This window comes from Urocampus carinirostris, chromosome 8, assembly GCF_059441175.1.
Source record: "Urocampus carinirostris isolate Australia breed hairy pipefish chromosome 8, RoL_Ucar_1.0, whole genome shotgun sequence".
In the NCBI taxonomy this organism is placed as follows: Eukaryota; Metazoa; Chordata; class Actinopteri; order Syngnathiformes; family Syngnathidae; genus Urocampus; species Urocampus carinirostris.
This window is the reverse complement of record NC_142356.1, coordinates 15,897,431-15,918,156: the sequence shown is the minus strand read 5'-3', so window position 1 is coordinate 15,918,156 and position 20,726 is coordinate 15,897,431. Positions and strand designations below refer to the sequence as shown.

Below are 20,726 nucleotides of genomic sequence, written 5' to 3'. Positions count from 1 at the left end.
AAAGTGGAGTGCAAACAATCATATTGGCTTTATTTGTAACTGGAATTAATGTGGCGAAACAAACGTCCAACAAAGCAGAAATGTTTTAGGCAGATTCCTATTCATCTGTTGTCATTATCGTGTTTTGGAGTACGGTAAATATTTTACACAGTTGAATTCTATGGATTGTCCTTGATGTAACGAAGCCATTTTTGCAGCCATTCAAAGAAGTTGAAGACGGCCCAGGGGACAGGAGTTATGCTGGCTTTATAGTTTTTGAGTATCTTGTTCCAGACTGATTGTGGTGTTTCTCTGATGAGTATATTTTAAAATGCTCATCATTTCTTGAATCCCAATCGTTTACACTTTCCAATGATATGTGGCATCTTACAGATAGTATTTGTTTATCAAAAGGCCGGGGGTCAACCAGTAAGCCATCGGAACGTTAGGGGTTAAGGTACCGTATGTTATTAAAACTATTTTTGTGTAGTCTTTCTTTGTAAATATCTCATGTTCAATGTGGGCACATGCTGCTTATAAACGGATGCGATCATGTATGTACAAAATGGGTTTTCCTTTAAAAATGTACTGGGTGCGGCTTATAATCAGGTGCAGCTTATAATCATTTTGACATCCTTTAACCCTATGTAAACAGCGCCCTCTTCTGGGAAACTTTGTTATGGTTGCAGTCTGCTCACACAAGGATAAAACCGCAGTGTCTTGCGATGACACAATCGCACAACATCACTTCGTAATATCAATAAGATTTTGGTTAATCGTGCAGCCCCCAGTTGGTAGGTATGCTCATGGCACCGCTATATGCATTTATTTAATGACAACTACTAAGAGGCTTTATGAGTGTGCGCTGACTGCACTCGGATGTTTTATTGCAATCATCATACCCCAAACAAATCCAACCAGAAAACAAACTTCAGGGTATTATTGCAAATGCCTGAAGTCCATTTGCGACAAACGCAGCGGTTAGGTGTGAAAATCCGTACAGCATAAATAAGGAGACACGTTGACATCAAGACAGTGGTCGTTTACCCCTTGTGATCAAAATCCTGCCACATTGACCATTCTCCATCACTCAATTCACTCTCGACAGGAGGTCATCATTTCGGATTTAAAAAAAACGAAAGAAACAGTGGAGAGTACGCGTAAAGCTCATCTCATCACTCTTCCGGCTGCTCTATTGTATACAAAGATTTCACAACATAAAAACTCAGCTGGTCCATGTGTCTGACACGAGTACAAATGTAAGGCATCTAAAACGGGAGGCAGCGAGTCGACGGTTAAGTACTTCATCCCGCTGAGAATTTCCTTCAGCCTAGAACAGCCTACAGACGTGGAAAACTGAACTTCAGTGCTAACCACATTCTTTCACAGTGTTTTAATGAAACAATCATACGGGAGGGAGTCGGTGCCACCGAGTAATATCTCCAGCACCACTAGCAGATGTCCGAGACGTAGTCAAAGTCCAGGAAGCTGTCTTGGTCCTTCCGGGTGAGGACGCGGGGCTCCCTCGGGGGCGTGAGAGCAGGTCTCTCCGTGGTGAACTCCTCGTCAAAGTTGCTGACGTCTTCCTTATCTCCTACGGAGGGGACGAAAGGTGGGGGCACCTTCCTCTGCAGCAGTAACTCCCAGTCCATGTTCTGAGAGAAACGGGTAGACAAGCAAAAAAAAAAACAGAAATTATGAAGACATAAAGTAAAATGTTGATGCGCTTTATTGGCACATGGTTTCAATGCACTGTGCAGTAATTCCTTGCTGTATAGAGGTTTACTTGTCCCGGTTTCTCTTGGTCTCAGATTTTTATCGTGCATTCTGCTCTGCATTGTTATCGCTCCGCCTCTTTTACACATACGTATAACAGCTTGACAAATCTACATTATGTACGCTCAAATCTTTTTCAACTCCAAGTTTCTCTAAAAGCCATGTCAACAAAACACTCTGACCGACAAAAGCATCAAAAGGCAGCAAAAGGAGGATGCTTTCTATCGCTAACAAAGTTGGACTTCTCAACCCGCTAAACTTGCTCTGGGCCACATTCAGTTCTTTTGCACCCCACAGTTGGCTCCCTGGCACGTTTTAAAAATGTTTGATTATGAATAGAATAGAATATACCTTTATTGTCATTGTTACAAAATGGGTTAACATATTGTGACAACGAAATTGGAAAAATATATGATTATTGTATGACAGTGGTTTTCAAATAGTATGGCGGGCTGGGGCTGGCAGCGAACCTCCGTCAACGAAGGCGCGGCTGCATTTGACTTTGGGGACCTTTTTTTTTTAACTTTACCAGAATAAAGTGCAATTGAACGTCCACTATACTAGGGGCCAGTGGCGTTCTCTGTGGTAGTGTTTTGTTTCCATCTGGTCTCCACGCAGTCCATTAAGCACACAGAGGATAAGCATTGAGTATTAAACACAGACGCGAATACATGCAAAGAGAAATGGAGTAAAGAACCAAAGAAAAGTCTCCACCCGTAGCACTTCACAGCAACCTTCGAGGGAGACAAGCAAAGACTGGTGTTCTTGGTATGTTAAAAATGTTGGCAGCAGACAGCACAAAGCCAAATTAATTACGCTGTCGCTGAAGACATTCATAATCCAATTACACTGATAAGACATTTCAGTTTTTATTCAGCGAAAATGTGCTGGAAGGCGCGGATTTGGTATGGACGGAGGTGACATGTTACCACTGAGATAGCGCCATCTTTGTTTCTTCCCCACCAATAATAGGTGATCACTTAAAAAAAAAAGGGGGGGTGCATGAGAGGATTTCTTCTTCTAAGGGGAGGCGTGACAAAAATACTTGAGAAGCGCTGCTGTAGGAGAACAAGATATAGTATGTGTTTCCTTCCTTATCAGGTTTATATAAGCCTTTTAATTTTTTGCGGTTCCAGTCTTATCCAATTGTTTGTTTTGTGGTCCAATACAGCTCTTTCAACTTTTTGGTTTATTCTTAAAATTATAATTTGACACTACAGAGGTTATTTTGATTTTAATTATTTTTACAAAGTACAGTACTTTTTATTTAACAAATACTTGTAAATTGGATTTGTTCTTTGTGTTCAAGGTATAATAGAGAATTTAATAAACAAATAAAGGCTTCTACTCTGCGGGTTTTGACTATTGAGGGACCTTTTTGGAACGCAACCCCCATGGGGAAGGTAATTAAAGCCTCAATAACATGTCCACCCATTTTGTGGGTTTAATCCCGTAATGTTCCAGTAAAATTCGCCTAAAATTCCAGACTACCCAAAGTAACTTGAATGCTGTTCTTAAACTATTAGGAGAATATGAACAGTTTTGGTTTCTTTTGAAAGGTCAGACTTAGAGGTTTTGTCCCAAACAGAAATAATCACTGAAAATGCTAATGTGTCACGAAATGTCATTAAAATAATGGTTCATTCGGGCAGTTTTGGTTGTACAATTTTAACTGTGAGACTTTATAGGCTATTGCGATTCCAATTGAACAGTTTTTGCTTTATTTGGACTCTTGTTTATCAAATTTAGTCCGTTGTAATTTGTCCTGTTTTTAGAAGAGTGTTATTTTTATGACTGCTGCAAAGACCCGATTATTTTCGAACTATTTCATGTTCAATTTTTGTAAGTGAAACTTCTTACCCTGAAGAAAGGCTGCTTCTTCACTTCCTCCGCATCCTTCTCGCCGGAGCCCAGTCGTCTTTCTGGGTTTCTTCTGAGCAGCTGTTTGTGTTCACATACACAAAAAATGTGTCACTAATTTGAGTGTGTTTTATGTATTTGAGCGTTTGGGTATAATCTCACCCGTCTCATGATACCGATGGCTTCGGTTGAGAGGAAACGCGGGTAGCGGACCTCGTCATTTACGATGCTGTCGAACACCTCCTCTTCATCGTCCCCGGGGAATGGAGACTGCAAGCATGCAATGATTAGGTTATAATCACGACGTGACGTGGTGAAGATTTAGCAAAACAGTCTTATTTTGTCTTGTGTTTTATGATGCAAATAGCAGTTCTTACCTCTCCCACCAACATCTCATAGATTAAGACCCCTAACCCCCACCAATCCACTGCCCTGGTATAGGACGTGTCTGTCAGGACCTCGGGCGCCAAAAACTCTGGTGTCCCGCAGAAAGTGCTGGTGCGGTCCCCGTAGCCCATACCTACATGTCAGGAGAAGATTTGTTGTAAGATGTCACTCTAGATATATAGTCATGATTGTAAAATTTCCTAATTTATAACCCATTAACTATTTCAGTCATTTATAAGTTCTTTAATTATTTAGTTGCAAGTGTGTAACTAAGTTCTGTTTTATTTCATAGGTAGAAGTGGACTTGAGAATATTTTTTGGACCATCACCCTACTTCTTTAGGTATAACACACAATGAGACACAGGAAACATTTATTTCAGTTTATGAGGAGATGTGAGCAGCTCCCCGTCTTGATTATAAACAACTTAGACACAGTCAGGGAAAGGGCTTTCTAACATAACAAAGGGACACAGATGTAAACAGGCACATTACTGAATGCCGGTATGGGGTAAGATGATCACGTGAAACAAACTCCAGGTCTTATCCCTGTTAACAAAATATAAGAGCTCAGCTCAGGCAAAGGTTAAGCGGCTTGAGCAAGACTAATACCTGAGGTGACAGGCCATCTCTCACGAGGACACTGCTCCTTTCAACTGTAGGATCCCTTTAATGGTTAACCTTGTCGAAAATACTCATGGACCGCCCATTAATTCAAGAATTATAGTCAGCCATTTTGGTCTAATTATTTACAGCCATCGTCATTTATGCCCAAAATGTTCGGTAAATCAAACCTCCGAAGGAACTGCTCATCCTTTTTTTTGATAAACTACTTTCATGCTACCAAGAACTAAAAAAACAGTCTTAAGAACAAAAAGACCGTTTACAACACAGTCAAGGACTACGGGGACTGGATCGACTGGATCCGACGCCGCTCCCCTTCTATCTGGATCTAATCAATATTCACCTTCTTTACACAGGCCAAAGTCAGCGATCTTCACGTAGCCGTCTGTGTCCAGCAGAAGGTTGTCCAGCTTCAAATCTCTGTAAAAGAATGAAACTTAGTACGGGTAGATTTTGAACCGGTTCTTTTCCAATTCTCTGTATCTGGGAATCGACACCAAACTTCACTCTTTTGTTACTTTTTCTATGTTGTTGGCGGAGATGTATGTTTATTCAACAATTAATCCATCCATCCATCCATTATCTGCACCTCAGTAGGGTCGCGGGGGTGCTGGAGCCCATTCCAGCTATCTCCGGGCAGTGGGCAGGGGACACCCTGAACTGGTTGCCAGCCAGTCGCAGGGCACACATGGACAGACAATTCACTCGCTCATTCACACCTAGGGACAATTTAAACCAGCCAATTAACCTGACATGCATATTTTTGGAATGTGGGCGGAAACCGGAGCGCCCGGAGGAAGCCCACGCAAGCACGGGGAGAACATGCAAACTCCACACAGGAGGTTCGATCTCATGACCTCAGAACTGTGCCGCACACGCGTCAACCACTGCGCCGCTGTGCTGCCTCAACAATATGCTATTATATATTAAAGAAAAAATCCAAGCGAGGTCAACCCAGCAGCAAAATTCACCCGTTCTATCCATATCAGGGGGTGGTCATTTTGATCCTCACTGTGAAGATGATTTCATAATTTAGTCAAACCTCAGGTAAAAAACAATCTACGCTCAGCTTAAAAAAAAGGCATACTATGATTGGTCGTTATTTGAGTCTTGGGAAACGTAAATATAATTTACAGTAGGCAGGAAGTTACAAAGTAGCCACCTCCTGAATAGGATTATAAAAAAGGAAGATGACGCGTTTCAACGCAATTGAATATTTATTTTAACAATTACAAACTTTAGAATAAAAAAATGTCATGAATTCAAAGCACATGTGCCCTGCAATTGGCTGGCAACCAGTTCAGGGTGTCCCCTGCCCACTGCCCGGAGATGGCTGGGATGGGCTCCAGCCCCCCCCGCGACCCTAATGAGGATAAGCGGTACGGCTGATGAGATGAGATGAGATGTACCTGATAAAGGAGTAAGCAAGATCAATACAATTAATTAAATATTGTATTAGTAAACTGAGATATTTTTTGTGTTTGTTTTAGTTTTTAACGAGTCATACATCTAAGAAATCTTGAGTAGCCCAAGGACAAGTTCTAAAAATGTCTCACCAGTGATGGGTAATTGTGATTTTCTAGAAAATATCAATTCTAACTGGAATGAATTGATCAATTCATCAATTTTTTTAAAATGGATATGACTCAGTGAGTGCCCTTACACAAGGAATATGCTTGAGAGGTTGACTGAGCTTATTTTAGCCTTACTTCTATTACTCAAAAAAACTGTAATAAAAACTTTGCTATAAGAGTAAAATAATAGTAAAAACATAGCAATAACATTATTATTATTTTATTTTAGAAAAGCATATCAAACTGAGAGCCCTATGCACTTATCAGCAGTGTTGGGAATAACGCAGTTATAGATAACACTGTTAAGTAAGGACATAATTTTTTTAGTAACAGGGTAATCTAACAAATTACTTTTTCTGACGTCACAACGCTGACTGATGGTCAAAAGCGGTGCGTTACTTTGAATACAGCAATTTTCCGCTGTCCTCCGAGTTGTTTATGTCACATATTTCCAGATCAAATAACCATTCAAAATAGAGACTACTCTATGGTTAGATAACTATTATGAATAGAGTATTGACTACAGTGCTGAAAGAAAAGGCGTATTGGTGAACGCGGCGGGAACGGACTCATGTCGTTCGGTAACAAAACGGCTTTAAGTGCCGGCACTTGGAAGTGCTAGCAGGCTACCTAACAATCGAGAGCCAGTTACCTTCGAGACGCTATTTTTCGCTTGTGATTGGTCAAAATGATTTTTTTTTCAGGAATTCTGTGCAGTTGACTTTTAATTTGTTGAGTATAAAAAAGGTTAAAATTGTATTGTGGGCAGCACGGTGGCGCAGTGGTTAGCGCATGTGCGGCACAGTTCTTGTCTTGGGAACCTCCTGCGTGGGTTCAAATCCAGCTCCAGACTTCCTGTGCGGAGTTTGTACGTCCTCCCCGTGCTTGCGTGGGTTTCCTCCGGGCACTCCGGTTTCCTCCCACATTCCAAAAACATGCATTTCAAGTGAATTGGCCGGTCCAAATTGTCCCCAGGTGCGAATGAGCGAGTGAGTTGTCTGTCCCCGTGTACCCTGCGATTGGCTGGCAACCAGTTCAGGGTGTCCCCTGCCCACTGCCCGATGATTGCTGGGATGGGCTCCAGCACCCCCGCGACCCTACTGAGGATAAGCGGTTGCAGCTAATGAGATGAGATAATGAGATGAGAAAATTGTATTGTAGTTCTTCTGTGTTTTTCAGTGTTAATTTTGCTCTTTTTAATTCATTCATAATAATACGTAATCAATGGTAATATAAGGTTTGTCTAACACAACAACCTGTCTGTTTTCTCTTCCACTGATTCAAACACTGCTCAGAAAATTTCAAACTCATTAACATACAACAACTTTTTTAAAGTAATGAAAAGAGATACATACCCTGGTAACTTGTTACTTTTACTATAGAGTAACTCAGTTACTAACTCAGTTACCCTCTGGAAGAAGTAGTGAGTAACTAGAACTAATTACTTTTTTAAAGTAACATTCCCAACACTGCTCATCAGTGACAAAAAAATTGAGCAATTAACTTCAAAACAATTGGTGACCCGTGGTTTAGAGTATACCAACTGCATGGATCAAATTCTTAATTGTAAGCATCATTTGTGTGAAGTTTAGGCACGAGGCTACAATGCCGAGTTCAAGTGTGTTACAAAAAAACTGCCAACTCTACTCATTCCTGCTCAGTCACATAGTATGAAATCCCAGTTTGGAAAAAAAACATGCCGCTATTTGATTTTAAACTAATTTAGGTTGTAAAGAACATAGTTGGACTATATACTCCAACTTAGCGTTGGTCGTTTTTATAACATGCACTCACCTGTACACAATCTTATGGTCATGCAAAAACTGAAGTCCAAGAACCACACAGGCAGCATAAAACCTGAAAATTCAAGAAAAGATGTATTATTTCCTCTAATGTACTTAAGTCCAGTCAAGTCATGTTTATTTGTATAGCCCTTAATCACAAAGAGTCTCAAAGGGCTGCACAGGTTATTGCACAGACCATTATTACACAATCCCCTGATTTGAAACCAACATGAGGGCAAGGAAAAACTCAAAAACCTCAACATGAGGAAAATGAAGAAACCATGAAAAGGGACCGCACATGAGGTAATCCCCCTTTCCGGATGACCAGGCTGCAATGGATGTTGCAATATCAAATAATACACAGATATTGTGAACATAAAATATAGGTTATTCATATGCTATAGAATAGAAGTGTGTTTTAAAAATAGATTTAAACAATTCCATTGAGGTTGCAGATCGAATCTCAGGGGAAAGAGCATTCCACAATTATTATTACATATATTTTACCGCGTCCCCAAAGTAGCTGTTCTATTTTGGTTTTGGCATGCTGCTAGATACCTTCAAAAGATTTGAAAGTACTTACACGGCTCGTGGCTCTGTGAAGACGTCGGTGTGGATGTGCATCATCAGGTCACCCCCCGCCGTGTACTCCATGACGAAACACACGTGCTCTGGAGTCTGGAAGCAGGCAAACAGGTTGACCAGGAAAGGGTGCTGTGACATGTTGACCGTCTCGAAGATGCGCTTCTCACACATCAAACTGGATCAGGAAAGAAACATTGCTTTATTTCCGGGGTCACCAGGCAAATTACAATGCAAGATACAGTGGAATTTAACACGAACCTTTCAACCTCATCACGCGCTATGATATCGCCTTTCTTAAGAGCTTTGATGGCAAACATGGTCCCTGTCTTCTTGTACTCGGACAATAGCACCTGCAGACAACGTGATTTGGTTTCTAAGGATTATGATCAGTGAGGCTGAGGTCGGCAAGTTTACAGACCTTCCCAAAATGGCCACGTCCCAACACAGCTATCAGCCTGAAGTCCTGAAGGGACAGAGGGCCTTTCTTCTGCCTACTGGAGACACAATGAAACGTTTGATGAGATGCTGATTTATGTAAATACTACGATTGCTTTATTACAATGCTTTAATAGTTGCAATGCTTTTTGGAAAATTGTGCTAAAGAAGTCCAAGTAATCCGATTAATTCAGCATTTGAAATCATTTTCATCCAGCCTGGATCTTTGATGTCAATAGCAGTCCATGGCAGCCTAACTTAAACGGATATTTGACTTCTCTAGTTCTATTGAATTGTCCTTATTGTCATTGATAACAACGTAGTGAAACATCACATGCTACGAGATTAGACATGGCCCTCCAAGTTAAACACGTGATAAAGACTTTACAGAGAAAAATAAGAGAAAAAGCATGCAAAAATATTTACACCGTTGTGCTTAGAGACTGGCCTCAGTTATAATAATAGTGCAATAAAAAGTAGAGCAATAACATTTAGCAGCAATCGAATTCCCAAATAAGTTGATTATATATGCAAGATAGATTCCCCAATTCATTTGAAATTAACTGGAATATTGCAAGACTTTGATTGTTTTAATATTTCTTCTTATGGCTTACAGTTTACTAGTATACTTTTTCATGATATTCTAATATTTTGAGGTATTTTAGTTTTTACCACAATATCAAAATTATAACAATAAAAAACTTATATTATATAATATTTCGGTTGATCTGAGATTAATCCAGACATTTTGTTTTTTAATTACTACACAAATAATAAAGTAAAATAAAATAAATTTTAACACAATATTCTAATCTTCTGGGGATGTCCTGACCATGGCACTTTAGCTAAAATGTATGTTTGATGTTTAAAGCTGTCTATGGTAGCAAATGTGTTGAAATCTGAGAATGTAAACATTTGCTAAGCTGTGAAATCGAAGGAAGTATTTCAAATTTTGCCCACGCTAAACGGGTGCTGATATTTAAAGGTTTTGGCTCATATAGGGTGATTTAAAAAGACACATTTACGATATTATACACTTAATTATGGTTAAGGCAAAAGCTATATGCCATTCTTTTTGCACAAGCTATTGTTAAGTTTGAGTTAAAAGTGATTCCAAAACAGTTAAAGTGAACCCTTGTTTATCGCGAGTGTTACATTTAAAAAAGAACTCGTGCTAGGCAAAATTCGTGAAGTAGAAACCTTTCTTCTTTAACCTTATTTTAAATTGAAATATTCAATTACAAATTAAAACCAAAGAGCAGACTCTCTTTACAGGCCCAAACACTCGTTTAACAACTACAATTGCTGGATACTGTGTCTGTAAATATACAGTATTATGATAATATATCATCATACTATATTAAGGATTACTGTATTGAGCTTTTTTAAACTCTTTTTTGCAATCAAACTTTACCCAAACAAATTTTTATTGGGTTGAAATTATTACTTTGTCTAAAACTAATTAAAACAAACGGATTGTAAAATCGAGATTGTTTTTATTTTTGACGGCATCGCCCAGCCCTAGTTTGTGCAAATATTCCAAAAAAGGAGTAACCAGTTGTGAACACGTTCCAGCATGCAAGGGCGTACCTGCTGACATTTGGGGTTCGGGCGGGGCACTCAGGGATGAAGTCTGGCGGGGAAAAGGGCTCGATGATGGGTGGCCGTTCCTGGCAGGGAACGCAAGAGGAACGAAGGAGAAGGTGTGGGGATGACATCAAAAGACAACAAAACGTGATGTTGTAGCAGGCCACACACACACACACACACACACACACACACACACACACACACACACACACACACACACACACACACACACACACACGAAGTTCTATTGAAGGATTTTGGGTCATTATTACACTATTTTCCACACTATAAAGCACACCCGATTATAAGGCGCACACCAAAAAATAGTTTTTGGTGATTTTTTTTTTAAATATCTAATGTGCACCGGGCTTTAGGGTGCATGAAATAAAACTACTGCAAGGGCTAGGGTTCCCAGAAATGAATAACTTCTGTTTTTGTGCATTGATTCATCAGCTGGAATAAATCACTGATCATAACTGAATAACATTGGATGCAATTGGAATGCAACCATAAAAGTGGTGTGGGGTGTGCCAGATCCTATTCACTGGACCAATAAGGACACAAATGACACATGAAAAGGCAATAGGTCTCATCATCACACTTTTTTTGTCACGGTACCAAACTGTTGACTTTATTGGTCCGGGCCGCGAGAATATCGTCTCACATTAAAACTGGTCAGTTGTACTGCCGACTCGGAAAGTCTTTAACAAGCTCATGAGATACTAAACTAAATGATGAAAAGAGCGTTGTTTTAAGTAATCAAGTTGTTCTGGAATGAATGAAGAGAACGGCGTTGTGGGAAGTAATTTGGTAGTCCCGAAATATGTAAACACATCGCCGCACATATTCAAAACGGGCATCACTTCCAATGCTTAGTTTGAACAAATAAAAAGTGAAACAACATTCTTTCTGCTCTAACATACAGGACTGTCTCAGAAAATTAGAATATTGTGATAAAGTTCTTTATTTTCTGTAATGCAATTAAAAAAACAAAAATGTCATACATTCTGGATTCATTACACATCAACTGAACTATTTCAAGCCTTTTATTATTTTAATATTGCTGAATTTGGCTTACAGCTTAAGAAAACTCAAAAATCCTATCTCAAAATATTAGAATATCATGAAAAAGTATACAAGTAGGCTATTCAACTAATCACCTGAATCATCTAATTAACTCGAAACACCTTGCGAGGGTTTCCTGAGCCTTAAAAACACTCAGCTTGGTTCAGTAAACTAAATCACAAGTATGGGGAAGACTGCTGATCTGACTGCTGTCCAGAGGACCATCATTGATACCCTCCATCAGGAGGGTAAGACACAAAAAGAAATTTCTCAAAGAGCAGGCTGTTCACAGAGTGCAGTTTTAAAGCATATCCACAAAAAGTCTGTTGGAAGGGAAAAATGTGGCCGGAAACGCTGCACAACCAAGAGAGATGACCGCAGCCTTAACAAAATTGTGAAGAAGAGCCGCTTCCAGAATTTGGGGGAGCTTCAAAGACAGTGGGCTGAAGCTGGAGTCCAGGTATCAAAAGCCACAGTTCACAGACGTGTCCGGGAAATGGGCTACAATAGCCGTATTCCCATGGTCAAGCCACTTCTGAACTCAAGACAACGGAAGAAGCGTCTGACTTGGGCTATGGAGAAGAAGCACTGGACAGTTGCAGAGTGGTCCAAAGTCCTCTTTTCAGACGAAAGCAAGTTTTGCATTTCATTTGGAAGTCAAGGCGCCAGAGTCTGGAGAAAGGCTGGAGAGGAGCAAAATCCAAGTTGCTTGAAATCCAGTGTGAAATTCCCACAGTCAGCAATGGTTTGGGGAGCCATGTCAGCTGCTGGTGTTGGTCCACTGTGTTTCATCAAGTCCAGAGTAAATGCAACTGTGTACCAAGAGATTTTAGAGCACTACATGCTTCCATCTGCTGAAAAGCTATATGGAGATGAGGATTTCATTTTCCAGCATGATCTGGCACCTGCCCACAGTGCCAAGACCACCAGTAACTGGTGCAATGACCATGGCATCACGGTCCTTGATTGGCCTGCTAATTCCCCTGACCTGAACCCCATCGAGAATTTGTGGGGTATAGTTAAGAAGAAGATGAAAGACACCAGACCTACAAATGCAAATGAGCTGAAGGCCGCTATCGAAGCATCCTGGGCATCAATAACACCTCAGCAATGCCACAGGCTGATTGCCTCCATGCCACGCCGAAATGATGCAGTAATCCGTGCAAAAGGATTCCCAACCAAGTACTGAGTGCATCAATGGACATTTTCAAATGTTTGATTTAGTTTTGCTGTTATAAAATTATTTTTTTACTTGGTCTGAGGAAGTATTCTAATATTTTGAGATAGGATTTTTGAGTTTTTTTCAGCTGTAAGCCAAATTCAGCAATATTAAAATAATAAAAGGCTTGAAATAGTTCAGTTGATGTGTAATGAATCCAGAATGTATGACATTTTTGTTTTTTTAATTGCATTACAGAAAATAAAGAACTTTGTCACAATATTCTAATTTTCTGAGACAGTCCTGTATATGGCACCGTGACTAAAAATACTGTAATGATGAGAAGACCCAATGCCTTTTCATGTTAGTATCCCTAGTCGTCTACTAGACATGAATCATCCCCCAAACCCCGCCACAATTTGGGTTTGATTGCATTCAATATTATGCAATTGTAAACTACCATCCATATTTCCATATCCTTAGCGACTTGGTAGTTAGGAAACAGTGATCTTTCCATTGCTATCCGATTCGAGCACTTTTGCTGAATTTGATATGCAATTAGATAGATAGATAGATAGATAGATAGATACTTTGTTCATCCCCGAAGGGAAATTCACATTTCATTAGGGTCAGAGATTAAATTAATTGACTAATCAATGATATCACAAATAAGGTAATGCATTTCCAATTTTGTCCACATATTAGGTGCATCAGATTATAAAGCGCGCATCCACATTTCTGGCCAATTTGGGGTGTTTGTGTGCACCATAAGTCTGGAGAATTGGAAACTGAATACTGTGGGTGCTCATTGTAGCCACTGGAGGTCGCTTTATGATATTTATGTGAAAATGTTTTGAAGAACAGTGGTAATATTGTGGGACACTTAACATTGTATAATACCACCAGCACCATCTCAAAAGAGGCTCATCATGCAATAATTGTTTTGTCTCCACCGGTATTGTATCATCACTTAAATAAATGTGTCATGTCCTCACCAATTCCAACACCAAGCTTTGCAACCTTGATCCAGGAACCGCTACAACTTTTAAAATGTTTGATTTGCACATTCGCAATACATCGAGATAACTTTTTCCCCCAAAACATAGTTCTGATTTGAGGTTTTTATAGTTTTAAGATGAGGAGGTTTTAGTTTTAAGTGATTATTAAATCCTAACAGTTGTAATGAAAATATTCATATTGCTGGCATCGGGTCAATTAGAAAAGTATTCTGTGAAAAATGTTCATTATAGTAAATAATTTTACTTAATTTAATTAAGTTTTAGTCTTGTTGTTTTAATAAAAATACATTTTGGGTAAAAAACGTGTTTTAAAATTATGTTTGAATAGTGAATTACTTCTTTTAGGAAATATAATTGAACTACAAAAGTAAAATACAAATTGAAAAAAAAAACAAGTAGAAATTTTATCTACCAGTGGAGTAACAACATCTGACTTGAAAATAAATCATGAATAATTGTGTTTCTGTAGTGGCTACAACAGTCCAAATCTTTAATTATTTTTAGTTTTTTATATAGTGGTCTTTCATATACTTATAATAGTAATAATAATAATAATAATAAGAATAATAATATTGATAATACAATTATACTTTCAAGCACATACTTATATGTGTCAACTTATACGTTTTTATACTTTTTTAATGACTTCAAATTGTGTACGCCGTATAAAAAAAGTTTATATGTGGAAAATATTTTTGAATAAGGCTCGTCTTGTCCATTTTGGCTCTAATCTGGATCATCTTGGTCACTAGTAGCAGACAACTACTTCCTTGTAGATTGCTAATATTATCACGAAATTCTACATAATCTGTCTTGCGGAAATAGGTGCTGTGTTCGGTTTATAAGGTTTATTATTTTCTTAATATGGGAAATTGCAACCATCAATGTGGGGTGTACAGTAATAGGCCAAGGTATAGTATCTACTAATTTTGAAAAGTCCACCCATCCATTATCTGCACCGCTTATCCTCAGTAGGGTCACGGTGGTGCTGGAGCCCATCCTAGCCATCTTCGGGCAGTGGGCATGGGACATCCTGAACTGGTTTCCAGCCAGTCGCAGGGCACACAGGGACCGACAATGCACTCAATCATTCACAGCTAAAGACAATTTTGTAACAGCCAATTAACCTGTCATACGTGTTTGTGGAATGTGGCAGGAAACCGGGGTGCCCGGAGGAAACCCATCCGTTCCATTATCTGCAACGCTTATCCTCTGTAGAGTTGCGGGGGAGCTGGAGCCCATCCCAGCTATCTTCGGGCAGTGGGCAGGGGACACCCTGAACTGGTTGCCAGCCAGTTACAGGGGACACAGAGACAGACAATTCGCTCACTCATTCACACCTAGGGACAATTTGGACCGGCCAATTTTCCTGACATGCATATTTTGGAATGTGGGAGGAAACCGGAGAGCCCGGAGGAAACCCACGCAAGCACGGGGAGAACATGCAAACTCCACACATGCGGTTCGATCTCATGACCTCAGAACTGTGCCGCACAAGCTCTAACCACTGCGCTGCCGTGCTGCCCTGGAGGAAACCCACACAGGCAAAGTCTGCAAGGGAAGGCTGGAATTGAACCCTGGACCGCCGCAGTTTGGGCCTGCGCGCTACTACCCATCTGCCGTGCCACCCCATCTACTCATCAAAACAACACAGTCCCGATTCTGAATAAAACCTATGCCTACAATAAAATGGTTTTGAAACTGAATTATAACATTATACTGGATAAATAAATGGTGAAGTCAAGAGCAGAGAAGTTGAATGTTTACTAACACTTCCCTCGCTAAATAAAATAACTACAATACATAATTGAATTACAATGCGAATTTTGAACTGTTTAATAATCTCTTAATAATAAGAAGATTTAAATTAGCCCCTATTACCATGACTCAAAACATGTGGACCTTACTACAACACACTTTCAAACACACCCCCGGACAACCCCATGTCTGTGTCTGTCTTTCCATCTCACCGGTGTTTGCAATTCGCCGTCTCGCTTGTAATCGCCCCTTATCGGCGAGTCGCTATCCAGACTTAGCTTTTCCACGGAGATCTCTCTGAGAACGCCCCACAAAACACCAGAGGGAAAGCGACAGCAGCGGCAGGAGACGGCACAAATGAACAGAGGGGATAAACATGAAAGGAAGATTAGACGTGAGGGTGGGTGCGCTTTCAACAAAAAAAGGGTTGGCGATGGGCACGAAGGGTCGAGCGACAACCGGTGCCGGGGGTTCTCACCCGGAATTAAGCGGCAGGTTGTTCGCGCTGGGACTGTAGGTTCCCGAGTTGTTGGCGGTGGGGATGGCGTTTCGGAGGAGCCGCACCCAAGTCCCGATGTCAACGTTCATTTGCCGGGCTCGCAGGAAAGCCTTGCCTGGAAATCGAAACAAAGCCAACAGCTTGAAAGAAATGCACCACCCAACCATCATGATATCATTCATTGAAGTTCCAAAAATAAGACTATTGTGAATGTATTGTATGGTGTCATTGTTTGTATTGGGATTGTTTTATTGTGTGGGGTGCACACGCATGTGTGGAGTGTGTGGCATTTTTAATTTAAAAACGTATAAGGTTTTGTTCAGCATAACGAAGACCTTATTTTTCAGCTATTACAAAAGTTTATCAATGCCCTGTCATTGTGAGGAGACGTCATCAAGGACTGTTGCTGAATTTAAATAAAATTATATTTTTTTGTCATTAGTTCATTCATTTAATGTCAAGAGCCAACTAAATGTATTCAATTGATGATCTTTCATTTCATTCATTTTTATTAATTTATATATATGTAATCAAGTCCAAAGTCAGCTTTACCAAACCTAACAATTTTTTGATAGATATTCTGAAGTAATGACCAATGGTATCCTTCATTTGACATTTTGTTTCTGATATTGTAATTTGTATTTATAAAATTTTTTAGAAATAGTGCCCAAAAGGACCTGGTCTAAAGGTAAACTGCAAACTAGAAAACATCAAACCCCAAAATACAACTTTCCTGTTTGAAAAAACAAAATCAAAGGATAAATAAAAACTGAATCATTAGTACAACTTTTGTATTGGACCTTTTGCTATTTGCGTACCTAAAACGTGTGAATATGTAAACGTGGCATTAACACATGCAGTACAATATTTCTTTAGTAAATGAAAATGAACAACGGTGGTTGTAGTTAGAAAATGTAGTTAGATTATTCAGTCACTGAAAAAAAAACCCCGTTGCGTTGCGTTATTCCCAACACTGGTCATCAAAGATTCACTCAAAGTATTTAAATCAGATAAGTGGTTGGAGGGCTGATATTTTTACCTTGCTGCTTGGAGAAAATCTTCTTCTGCCTTTGTAAGCGAGGAACTCGCTCAATGACTGGGTTGAAGAATGTGACCTGGTGAGCATGTGTTAAAGATACATTTGAGCCTGTGTTGTAGTCCAAGCAAACAAATGTTTCATTCATGCTGAGATCTTCTTTTTCCACTAAATTCACTTAAAGAGTGATGTTTGACGCACATGGCCGTCAATGAGACCAAGTGTAAAAAGTTGCATGGAATGTGAGATGAATGTGTTGTACCTCAGCTAACAAAAGGCCCTGAGGTTCCAGCTCTAGCTGAACGGTGTGCTTCTGGTTGTCCAGGAACTCTTCAAGCTTCAGGTATTTCACAGCACACAGAGAGCGGTAGTCCTTCCAGTACACAGCAATCTCCATTTCCCTTGACTACAACATTGAAAAGAGTGTTTTTAGCCAACGTCTATAACAAGAACTAGAAAACTAAAACTAAACTAAAAACAAATAGTAAAAAAAAAAGAGATTTTACAAAATAAACTCTTGATGTGTGCCATTATATGTAGAGCCAAAAATGACTAATAAATATACTGTATGCATTAACATGAATACTCATGTGTGGCTGACCCTCTCCAATTCTACAGTGAAGGTCTGGTCCCACGCCTGCTCCCCGACAGTCTTCCAGGCTGTTTGGCCCACCACGGTGTTATCCAGCTTGAGAACGGCGCTCACCTCGGCTACACGCACACAAACAATAGATTTGGTAAACATAACTACAACGTGATGGCGAGATTGGTAACTAGCCAAGTATTGACAATTCTCAGCGCGTCTCACATCTTTGGTATCATTTCAATCAATATGGATTTGCTTGACCCTTATCAGGCAACACATTGTGCTGTATTGATGTATACTGTATTTATTTAGATATGTATTCATTTTTAGTCAAGGACTTTTTTTTTCTCTCGCTAAGATCTCCCAAGTTATTCAGTGGCTATTGAAAAAGAGAAAGCAGAAATTGCTCAAAATTTAAAAATGTGAAAACAACAAGGATCGACTACTAATACAATTACAAAAAACATGAATACACAAACAACTACGAGCACAATTGATATAAAATTTAAAATAAGGTTTAAATCAATAAAAATATATCAGCATCTTCAGTCTGAAATAAATACAAGTCTAGCATGATTTTATGTATGGCTTATGAAGTAATTGTTTTTATATTATTTTTTGTATTCAGTGTTTCTTTTTTTGCATTTATTTTTATTTATTTATGTGTACTTTTATTTTTAATTTTAATATATATATTTTGAATTTCAATGTATTTGAGTTGTATTTATATTTCTGTAAATATTTACATGTGGTTGTAGTTCCGTTTCTATTTCTCATTTTAATGTATGTTGCCATTTGTTTTTCTTAAAAAGCACATTTATAGTTTAAGGATCACATGCGCGAAATGACAACTGAACATTCTCATAGAAAGGTGTTTTGTAAGCTCTGAAGTAAGAACAACAGCAGCCTCGAGTGACAATTTCCGATCTCTGTATCGTACAGCGGATATTACACTTATCCAACTGCAACATCTGGTATTTGTGGACTTTCTAGATTATGACTAAAGTTCATGTGTTACTTACACGAGAGCTCCTCTGTCTTGCTGGGTGTTTTCCCGCTGACTGAACCAGTCCGTCCGTAGAGTCCCTTGTTGCCCCTCATGAAGGACCGTGTATCTCCTGGACTGTAGCAGGGCAACATAACAGCTGTCCCTTTATTGCGCCCTGGGACCGCTTCCAACAACCCCACGCAGCCCAGCAGCTGCACCTGCAAAGTACCTGAGGGCGCAATCGAATCCATTTTCATTTCAGATCGTGCTACTCATGGGATTTAGTCTTGTTTATGGCCTCCTACCAGTAAGAGGGGAAGGCTTGTTGAGGGTGCTGTATTGGTTGTGTATGTAGGGGGCGCCGTGGCGAGAGCTGAAGGCCGGCGAGGAGGACAGAACCATCTCCTCTTTGATGATGTTGGCTTTGGGGTGGTCCTCGGGTAGCTCGGCCAGACGGTGGTCCAAAGAATCCCTGAGAAGGTCCAAGCGTTGGGAGGCCTCGCTCAATCGAGATTGTGCCTGTGCATGCGAAGAAACATGCTTGGTGAGTTTTAAAAATAATCAATTAATACTGCTGAATACTGTCGATTGACTTGCAAATATTTGAACCATAGTTACCAAATAGTTAGCAGCATAACTGACTAAATGGTATATTGAATGTATTTAAGAAAAGTAATTATTTTTCCCCAAAAACATTCCTAAAGGTGTGGTCGGCTGTTCGGCCTTTTGTTAAAAAAATTGAAAGTTAAATATTTTCTCTACTAAGTATGTGTTAACAATGCCCCACTGAACCCTTATACTTTATTTTCCACTGGGCTTATGTGCTTTTATGTCACTTCTATCAAATCTGATCGGGGCGGAACACAATAGGTAGGAGGAGTGAGGGGCGGGTTGGTGGGCTGCTGGAGAGTGAGGTCATGCTTGTTCCGCGGGATTTTTATTATTTGTAATTGCAAGTGAAGCATGAAAATTGTGATAGTGCAGTAAAAAGATGCTTTTTTTCAAGTACAGTCCAAATGCCAACCAAACCCTAAGAAATATGAAAAAAAGAAGAGTCCATTTGAGCGCGTCTAACAAATGCACGTACTTGCACGCGCATCATGAACAAGCTGACAGAGGCTGCAATGATAACACAAGCCTAAAGATGACGGCAGTGAGTAAAAAGGTTCCAAATTACATACAGCTCCTTTTATGTGGTTGTCAGCTTTTATAGTCTAGTCAAGTCATGTTTATTTGTATAGCCCTTAATCACAAGAAGTCTCAAAGATCTGTACAGACTAAAGACTATTATTACACCATCATCTAATGTAGAACCTACATGAAGGCAAGAAAAACTCAAACCCTCAGCATGAGGAAATTAAGAAAACATTGAGTAGATTAAAAAAATATTATAGATGAACCAAAAGCCTAGATAGTTCAAATATTAACATTTATCAGCTTCTGTTTCAGTGTAAAATGCCAGACTGTATTAAAATGCATCTCGCAGCTAAAAAAAATGCTGTCAATGACGATGTCTGATGTCTATAGCAGGCGACAGACGGATCCAGTGTGTTCGTATGTGCTTGCCGAAAGCATAGACTTACACTACATGTGGATGGATGCAACTATGGCCTTTTCGCCAAGGAGACAGAAATTAAAATGGAAATATCAGAGAAAATGTTAGCGAGTAAGGCAGGTTTGCGTGTGTTTCAAGTCTCACAGTGCTTTTCGGCAAATAATATCTCAGAAGAGAGAAATTGCGCATGCACACAAGCAATTGGATTACTCTAATGCATATACGTGCACTAATATACGTGCTAACTCAACCATTGTGTTTGGAATAATTGCATTTGGACTAAGGCCTTTATCGGATTTCTGTGGGCGTTTACATGGATTTTAAAAAAAAATCACAGGCAATATTTGGTTTCCAATTGCATTATGGACTATGTAAATGTATCGATGCTCATACTTTTGGTCCTGGATAATTGCCATCATCAAAGATTTGCGCAGAATGAATTTAACAATGGCAGATTAATTTATAGCTT

The 20,726-nt window shown here is 39.5% G+C and overlaps 1 protein-coding gene across 3 annotated transcripts in view; it reads right to left on the bottom strand.

Moving 5' to 3' along the window:
• Positions 1–830: 830 nt before the first annotated feature.
• The window catches only part of pkn1a (protein kinase N1a), a 49,605-nt gene continuing 29,709 nt past the window's right edge, over positions 831–20,726 (bottom strand). For 2 of the 3 annotated variants that reach the window (XM_088341732.1, XM_088341731.1), the window contains exons 7-23: positions 19,008–19,221; positions 18,737–18,931; positions 17,730–17,839; positions 17,391–17,534; positions 17,132–17,207; positions 16,072–16,207; positions 15,806–15,890; positions 10,593–10,672; positions 8,986–9,061; positions 8,826–8,917; positions 8,566–8,742; positions 7,993–8,055; positions 4,968–5,044; positions 3,993–4,135; positions 3,778–3,885; positions 3,616–3,696; positions 831–1,634 (exon numbers count right to left, since the gene is read on the bottom strand). In XM_088341732.1, coding sequence (XP_088197858.1) covers positions 1,431–1,634; positions 3,616–3,696; positions 3,778–3,885; positions 3,993–4,135; positions 4,968–5,044; positions 7,993–8,055; positions 8,566–8,742; positions 8,826–8,917; positions 8,986–9,061; positions 10,593–10,672; positions 15,806–15,890; positions 16,072–16,207; positions 17,132–17,207; positions 17,391–17,534; positions 17,730–17,839; positions 18,737–18,931; positions 19,008–19,221 — 2,061 coding nt within the window. In that variant the 3' untranslated portion in view covers positions 831–1,430. The remainder of the gene's footprint in view (positions 1,635–3,615; positions 3,697–3,777; positions 3,886–3,992; positions 4,136–4,967; positions 5,045–7,992; positions 8,056–8,565; positions 8,743–8,825; positions 8,918–8,985; positions 9,062–10,592; positions 10,673–15,805; positions 15,891–16,071; positions 16,208–17,131; positions 17,208–17,390; positions 17,535–17,729; positions 17,840–18,736; positions 18,932–19,007; positions 19,222–20,726) is intronic. The other variant, XM_088341733.1, reaches the window with a different exon arrangement.